The 8474-nt window shown below is 38.4% G+C and overlaps 1 protein-coding gene across 2 annotated transcripts; it reads right to left on the bottom strand.

The window, feature by feature from the left end:
- Window positions 1-405: 405 nt before the first annotated feature.
- Window positions 406-6758, bottom strand: ZFP69 (ZFP69 zinc finger protein). Of its 2 annotated transcripts, none has more exons than XM_081811609.1 (3): window positions 6228-6758; window positions 5841-5939; window positions 406-1753 (listed from the first exon to the last, which is right to left on the bottom strand). In XM_081811609.1, the coding sequence occupies exons 1-3, from the start codon at window positions 6259-6261 to the stop codon at window positions 621-623; spliced, it is 1266 nt and encodes a 421-aa protein (XP_081667735.1). In that variant the 5' UTR covers window positions 6262-6758; the 3' UTR covers window positions 406-620. The 2 variants fall into 2 exon arrangements, with proteins under 2 accessions (XP_081667735.1, XP_081667736.1); XM_081811610.1 differs by having other exon boundaries at window positions 5841-5936.
- Between the last annotated feature and the right edge of the window lie 1716 nt (window positions 6759-8474).

Genomic DNA, 8474 nt, shown 5'->3' with positions numbered 1-8474 from the left:
GCCTGGGTGGCTCAGTTGGTTAAGCGACTGCCTTCGGCTCAGGTCATGATCCTGGAGTCCCAGGATCGAGTCCCGCATCGGGCTCCCTGCTCGGCAGGGAGCCTGCTTCTCCCTCTGACCCTCCCCCCTCTCATGTGCTCTCTGTCTCTCTCATTCTCTCTGTCTCAAATAAATAAATAAAATCTTAAAAAAAAAAAAATAAATAAAAAATAAAAGTTAAAAAAAAAAGTTTACTTAAAAAATAGGGGTGGTGATATTTTTGACAGTTCTTCCCAATTGTTAGTCTATAAATGAGTGAATGCCCACGGAGAATAACTAATCCACCATGAAATCAGAAAGATAACAATTATGTGTGCACTTTCCATTATGCTGAATTTAATTTAAAGGACCATCCTTTATTCTTTTTTTTTTTTTTTTTTTTACCATCCTTTATTCTTGATTGAGTACTTTGTACAGAGGTGTTAGTAGATAGTAGTTATCAATGCACTGTTTATTTACATATTGGGCAAGATTAAAAGCTGGCATCATGATATCAATTCCTCAAATTTAAAATCCTGGAATTTAAAAACAGAATCACTGATCTAGAGCTGGCTTTTGTTCTCATGTTGAATAATCTATTTTCACATGTTATTTCGAAAGGCATTCCTCCTGTGTATCTCATGGTGTCGACTAAGTGACGAATTATAGCTGAAGGCTTTTCCGCATTCATTACATTCATAAGGTTTTTCTCCAGTGTGGTGTCTCTGATGTTTCTTAAAGGATGAATCATGCCGGTAGGCTTTTCCACAGCGGTTGCATTCATATGCTTTCACTCCTGTATGAACAGTTTTATGGTTGCTAAGGTGTATCCTCTGCCTAAAGGCTTTCCCACATTCCTTACATTTGTAGGGTCTCTCCCCAGTATGGATCCTCTGGTGATGCGTTAGGTATGCTCTATGACTAAAGGTTTTACAACACGCAGTGCATGCATAGGGCTTCTCCCCAGTGTGAATTCTTATATGTTCACTAAGGTGTCTAATTTGTCGGAAGGTTTTCCCACATTCATTGCACGTAAAGGGTTTCTCCCCAGAATGAGTTCTCAGATGCTGGATCAAGCTAATGTTCTGGCTGAAAGCTTTCTGACATTTATCGCATACGTAGGGTTTCTCTCCAGTGTGAGTTCTGTGATGCTGATTAAGAGATGAGCGATGTCTGAAGGCTTTGCCACATTCTTCACATTCAAAGGGTTTCTCACCGGTATGGATCCTCTGGTGTGTAGTCAGTGATGCGCTTTGACTAAAGGCCCTTCCACATTCCTTACACCTGAAAGGCTTTTCACCAGTATGAATTCTCATGTGTTCAGTAAGATGAATGGGTTGTTTGAAGTTTTTTTCACATATATTACATTCATAGGTTTTTGTTCTTATGTAACTCGGATGATTAATCAAGTCTAATTTGTATTTGTTCCTCTTTCTAGGTGTTTCACATTTATGGTGCCTCTGCTCTATAATAACATTTGAACTGACAATATTTTCCCCAAATTTGTTAGTTTCTTGGCCACTCTTCTTGTGGGTCAGGATGGCTTGTCTTACATCTCTCCCATGGATTTCCTGGTGCCTTTCTAAGTCACCATCATACTTAGAGACTTTTCTTAGTGTGGAATAAATGACATCATCTCTCAGGAACCCTTCCATCATAATGCCATGATATAACTGTTCCTGTAAGATGTCATTCTTTGCAGTTGATGCATTGGTTTCTGTTTTATTCTTCAAGTCTGAAAGAAATGGAAACATGCAAATAACTCACATCCATTATGCTTTAAAAAATCAATTATTGTAATGAGTAAGACAGAAATTTAGATAACTATAAAGTATGAGATTTTGATTACAGTTGACCCTTGAACAACATGGGGGTTGGGATACCAACCCCAATACAGTAAAAAATCCATGTATAACTTTTGACTCCCCCCAAAACTTAACTACTAATAGCCTACTGTTGCCTAGAAGCCTTACTGATAAGTCAATTAACACATGTTTTATGTTATATGTATCATATACTACAGGCTTACAATAAAGAGAAAATGTTAAATTATAAGGAAGAAAAAATACATTTATAGTGCTGTAAAAAATCCACATATAAGTGGACCCATGCAGTGCAAACCAGTGTTGTTCAAGGGTCAACTGCACAATTAAATATGGTTATGCAACCACGGGGGAGGTAATGGGAAGTTAAGAAACAGATAAATAAGGAAAATGTGTGATTTTATATAGAGAGTAAAATTTGAGTACTTTAGACCTGTTCTTTCTAATACTAAATAATCAAATTTCAGAGCTATGTCTTATGAATATCTTTTTAATTGACAACCACTTTTGGAAAACAATATCAAAAAGATAAAAAGATGTCCCTCTCCCCACACCAGCAGCAGGAGGAAATGCTCATTCAAAAAATAAGGTCTGAACTAAGAACTTTCATAAAAACATTAAGCTTTTATTGAAACTTGTATTAATATTTACATTGTTCTATTTTCTGTGGTTATTAGTCTGTCCCTAGAAAGGAGACTTGTAAGAAACCCAGACTATGTTGCTATTATTATTATTATTTTTTAAAGATTTTATTTATTTATTTGACAGAGAGAGAGTTAGCGAGAGCAGGAACACAAGCAGGGGGAGTGGGAGAGGGAGAAACAGACTCCCCACCAAGCAGGGAGCCCGATGTGGGGCTCGATCCCAGGACACTGGGATCATGACCTGAGCCGAAGGCAGACGCTTAATGGCTGAGCCACCCAGGCGCCCCACTATGTTGCTATTATTGCTATGTTCCATGAAAGTATCTTTTACCTTTCTTGAGGGGGGAGGGGAGTGACAGAGGAATAGGGAGAGAGAGAATCTTAAGAAGGCTCCACGCCCAGTAGGGTGCGATCTTACAACCCTGAGATCATGACCTAAGCCAAAATCAAGAGTCGAACACTTAACTGACTGAACCACCCAGGTGCCCCTGAAAATATCTTTTATCCTTTAAAATTCTGACTGGCTTTTTTACTTGATAATTTGTTGTACCCATTACCAATATTTCAACTGACAGATCTGTATCCTGAAAGGTATAACTTCTTGTAAGATTTTTTGTTCGGCACAAAAGGATCATTAGTACTAATAAATTCTTTTTTTTTTTTTTAAGTACTTACAAATTCTTAATGAGTAAAGGCAATAATAGAGTCTATGCTCTGTAGGCTTCTAATTCTAGTCCTGAATATGGGAGGGGGAAAAGAAGAGGACAGGGAAAGAGAGAAGAAGCCACCATCTATGTCCCCTTCCCCAATTCAGTATCCAGGCCTGAAGAAGAACCAAACTATTGAAAAAAAGATTTAACTTTGAATGAAGTTGGGAGTTTTTGTTATTGCCCTAAACTAAACATTTTACTAAAATCAGATTGTTCTTATTATTTAAAGGGACTGGACCATCTAGATGAAAATCATGGTAGCTTTTATTATTTTCATTATTTTAAGTTGAAAAAGAGAAAACCCAAGAGAATATATAAACATATTGTTGGAATTAATAATGGAGTGAAACAAGGTGGCTAGCTATAAGATCAATATATAAAATCAAATGTGCTATTACACACCAACAACAAACAGAAAACATAATTTAAAAATATATACTATTGGGGCGTCTGGGTGGCTCAGTCGGTTAAGCATCTGCCTTCGGCTCAGGTCATGATCCCAGGGTTCTGGGATCAAAACCCACATCGGGCTCCCTGCTCAGCGGAGAGCCTGCTTCTACCTCTCCCTCTGCCTGCCACTCTGCCTACTTGTGCTCTCTCTATCTGTCAAATAAATAAAATCTTTAAAAAATACACACACACACACAATCTACAATAGCAAAATATAAGGTCTTCAAGATGAACCTAAAAGGGGATGTAATATGAAGAAGACCTTATAGGGAAAATTCTGAAACTTTATTTTTAAAAAAGTTAGGAAATACCAATAAATGGAGCAATTTACCATGTTTCTGGAATAATAAAACTCAGTATCATAATATTAATTCCCCCCAAAGTTGATCTATAAATCCAATTCTATTCCAATCAAAATACCACCGGAGTATTTGCACACATGCACATGTGTGTATGTGTGTGGGTGTGAAATTTGATGCACTCATTTGTATGGAAAAAGCAGGAGGCTAAGAATAACCAGGACAATTTTGAAGAACACAGTGGGAGAACTACCTCTACCGGATATGCACCTCACTATGAAACACAGTAATTAACTTGCCGTTAGAGTAGGGCTAGAAATTCCAGGTGAATTAACTCTAAATATGAAAAGCCAAATCTTAAAAATATAAGAATATATATTACATCAATTTTTCTATAAATCAAGAAAAGAGATAATAATAGAGCAATTGGCAAAGGATATAAACAATTTATGTAAGAGAACTCTGGATGGTCAATAAACATGAAAAGTATGCTCCTCTTGCTAGTAATCAGGAAAATGAAAGAAACAACAAGATACCAAATTCACCCACAAATTTACAAAAATTTTATTTTTTTATTTTCAATTTATTTATTTTTAAAGATTTTATTTATTTATTTGAGGGGTAGGGACAGAGGGAGAGAAAGAATCTGGAGCAGACTCCACACTGAGCGTGGAGCCTGAGATGGGGCTTGATCCCACACCCTGAGATCCTGACCTGAGCTGAAATAAAGAGTCGGGATTCTCAACTGACTGAGCCACCCAGGCACCCCTACGATAATTTTAAAGTTTGACAAGGCCAAGTGTTGACAAAGATGCTGAGCTCTGGGAACTCTTATGGCTTGCTGATGGGAGGACAAACTGGTGCAACTGCTTTGTCGAGCAAGTTGGTAATCTCCAGCAAAATGAAGGTGCATATACACCATGACCAACAATTTTGCTTCCACCAAACATCTCGAAATACTTGCATATGTACATAGGAAGACACTGCATCTTGGTAACCCCCAACCTTAGAAACAATATAAATGTATATTAATAGGAAAATGGATAAATTGTGGTTTATTAGTTCAGTGGAAATAAAAGAACTAGAACAACATAGATTTCAACCATGTTGAATGAGAAAAGCAAGTAGAAGTATATACACCATTTATTTAAAGAATAAGAACATGCAAAACAATACTATATATTGTTTCGGGATATATACATGTAATGAAAGTATGAAGACATGTGAAAATGACAATATTTAAACTCTGAAAAGCGGGTTATTTCAAAAAGTAGGAGCGTAACAGCAGGGCTTCAACTCTTTTTTTTCTTAATCTAGTTGGAAGCTACATAGAAGTTTGTTTTAATGTTCTCTATGCCTTACTGAGCACCTAAAATATTCCATAATAAAGCAAAATTTAAGGAGATGATTAAAGACCACTGAATTTGTGGTAATTTCTCTTGCAAGAATTTTCATATAGTTGTTACAAAAAATACAAAAGATACACGAGTTTAAAAGAGACTGAGAATCAAAGCTGAAATTGTAAAATGGAAGTTAGCAAAAAGTGGAAATAGAATGGAAGAGAGAAAATTAAAGATCTGTCAAATGCAGTGAGAGTCCTGAAAAGAGATGTGTTTTCTGTGAGGAGAGACCATGTACATCTGACTGCTTAGAGAAAGGAGCTTTCAATTCAGAGTTCAGGATACTGAAGAAAAGAGGGAAAGTCAAGTTTAACCTTAATGAAGACAAAATTCCTTCCCTCCAACTGCAGAGAGACTTTTGCAAGGTCAGGTGAAGTAAAGGGGTGACGGAGGGAGGGGTGAAGTCAGGTTTAGCACATGCCCTGTCCAGGGGCTGGAGGAACACTTCGGGGACTCTGGCCTACATATTAAAATGTACTACCTGTCTTGGTCTCACCTGAACTGGGATCTCCTGGGCCTTCTTTCTCTGTCATCCATGGTTCTTGTCCTTTCTCCAACTGGGATATCACACTAGGTTTGGAAAGTTGGTATCCTGCTTATAAAGTAAAAAAAAAAAAAAAAAGCATGAATGGTTATGCTGAGTTCTAAGAACTATCCCCAGAATTTCGTTCTAGTCCTCTGATATTCAAGGTCTCTGAAGATGGAAAGGGGCACCACAGAATGTCTTTCTATTCTAGCTCTAGCAAGTAAAGCTGTTCCCCCAAGGAATGTGACATCTCTAATACAGAACCCAAGGTCAAGCTCCAGACAACATTTAATAATTTAGAAATAAGGACTCTCCTATAATGGGCAGGTTTCCTGGATGAATGTTTGCCATCCTTACCCACTGAGACCAGGTTCCCATAGTTCTCCAGCATCACCTCCCGGTATAGATTTCGGTGAGCAGGGGCCAGTTGCCCCCACTCCTCCTGGGTGAAGTCCACAGATATGTCCTTGAAGGTCAACAGTCCCTAGAATATTGAATATATTCCTTTTCAGAGACCACCTCCATCAAGTTCCAAGGAGTTCTGACAGAATTCTAAGTTCTGAGAGATTCTAAACTAGTTTTACTGGGAACCTCCTTTGGATGTGTTTAAAAATCCTTTAGAGATTATCATAAATAAATATTTGGAAAAACAGATAGTCATATGTGCCTTAGAAAAAAATTAAGCAGGATAAGGGAGGAACATGGAGAACACAGTGAGGGGAGAGAAGGATCTTTTATGCAGGGTGGTAGGGGAAGGCCTTTCTAAAAAGGTGGTATTTGATCAGAGACATGAATTCAGTGAGGGAGAGCTATGTGGAAATCTGAGGGGAGAGCATTCCAGGCAGGTACAAAGGACCTAAAGTGAGAGCATCCTTGGCTTGTCTGAGGAACAGGAGAGTGAACAGCATCACTGGTGAAGGGTGGCGAAGGAAGGAGTAGGAGATGAGATTACAGAGGCTGGGGGCGGGGGGCGGGGGGAGGCTTTCAGCACTTATTATCAAGCAACCAATGCATTCCTGCTGAGCTTAAATTCTGGGGCCCCACTGGAGTTTAATTCAAAGATGAACAAAACTGTCTGGAACTGTGGTCTAACCCCAACCTAGCTCAAATACTTGAAGAGCTAAAAAAGATCAGTTCCTCCCCACCACCACCCCCGCCCCAGCTATGGTGGCATGAGCTTTTGTAGTTGGGTTAATCAGAAGTGAACTGAATCAAATAAAAGCTGTATCTCAGCCAGAGCTCAGCCACGGCTCTAGGGGGAATATGAATAATCAGTTCCTCACCTTAACCACCAAACAGAGGAAAGGGCTTAGTGTCCTAGAAATAAACAGAGCTAAACAAACAAACTATATTTCATCCCCCACTGTTCTTTAATACCCAGTATCTGAACTACTATATAAAACTGTTACACATGTAAAAGAGAAGGAAATCCGATCTATAAAGAAGAAAATAAAAATCAATAGAAGCAAACCCATAGGTGGCCAAGTCATTGGAATTAGCAGACAAGAAGTTTAAAGCAAGTATTAAAATATATGTTAAAAAATTTACAATAAAGTATGGATAGAGAGACACCTGGGTGGCTCAGTCAGTTAAGCATCCGACTCTTGATTTCATCTCAGGTCATGAGATCGAGCCCCATGTCAGGCTCTGTGCTGGGCGTGGAGCCTGCTTGAGAGTCTCTCTCTCCCCCTTTCCCTCTGCCCCTTCCTGCCCCCCACTCACTCTCTCACTCAAAAAAAAAAAAAAGGACAGACTAGGTGAAAACAAGGGGTAATTGAGGAAGAGAAAGAATGCTAAAGAACTAAAAGAAAATTCTACAAATGAGAAATACAATACCTGAAAAATCCACTGAACGGACTTAGTGGCAGACTGAACCCTGACAAAGATGAGATCCGTGTAACTTAAGACAGGTCAATAGATATTATTCAAACGGAAGCACCAGGAGCAAAAAAAAAATAACCCGGGATAATACCAAGTGGTTTAATATACATGTATTTGGAATCTCAGAAGGAGATAAAAGAATGGGCAGAAAAAAATGGTAAGAAATAAAGGCTGAAAATTTTCCAAATTTGGAAAAAAAAAAAATCAAGCCACAGATCCAAGAAGCTCAGCAAATCCCAAAAAGAATAAACTCAAAGAAAATCATCCCTGGGAACACTGTAGTAAAACTGCTGAAAAGCAAAGACAAAAGGGAAGACCATGACAGTAGCCGGAAGAAGGTAGGAAAGGAGGAACAGAAACACAAGAAAAGTTGGTATAAACAAACAGAAAGATATGTCACCTAGAGGGAGAGAATAGTAACAGCTGACTTCTCATTCAAAACAGTACAAGCTAAAGCATCATGGAACACTTTTAAGTGCTTAAAAGAAAAAAGTCACCCTAGAGTTCTATACCCAGCAAAAGATTCTCAAGTAGGAAGACAACAGAAAGACATCTTAAGATCAGCAAAAGCTGTGAGAATCCATCAGAACAGCCACACTACAAGAAATGCTAAACAACATTCTTCTGGGTGAAGGGAAATGATGCTAGTTAGAAATCTGGAACTAAAAGAAGGAATGAAGAGGGCCTGTATTGGTAATTATGTAGATGGATATGAAAAGACCT

Source organism: Leptonychotes weddellii, unplaced genomic scaffold, assembly GCF_054177405.1.
Source record: "Leptonychotes weddellii isolate Sample4059 unplaced genomic scaffold, ASM5417740v2 HiC_scaffold_8836, whole genome shotgun sequence".
Classification (NCBI taxonomy): Eukaryota; Metazoa; Chordata; class Mammalia; order Carnivora; family Phocidae; genus Leptonychotes; species Leptonychotes weddellii.
Note: the sequence above shows the minus strand (reverse complement) of the source record. Positions and strands in the feature narration are given on the sequence as shown.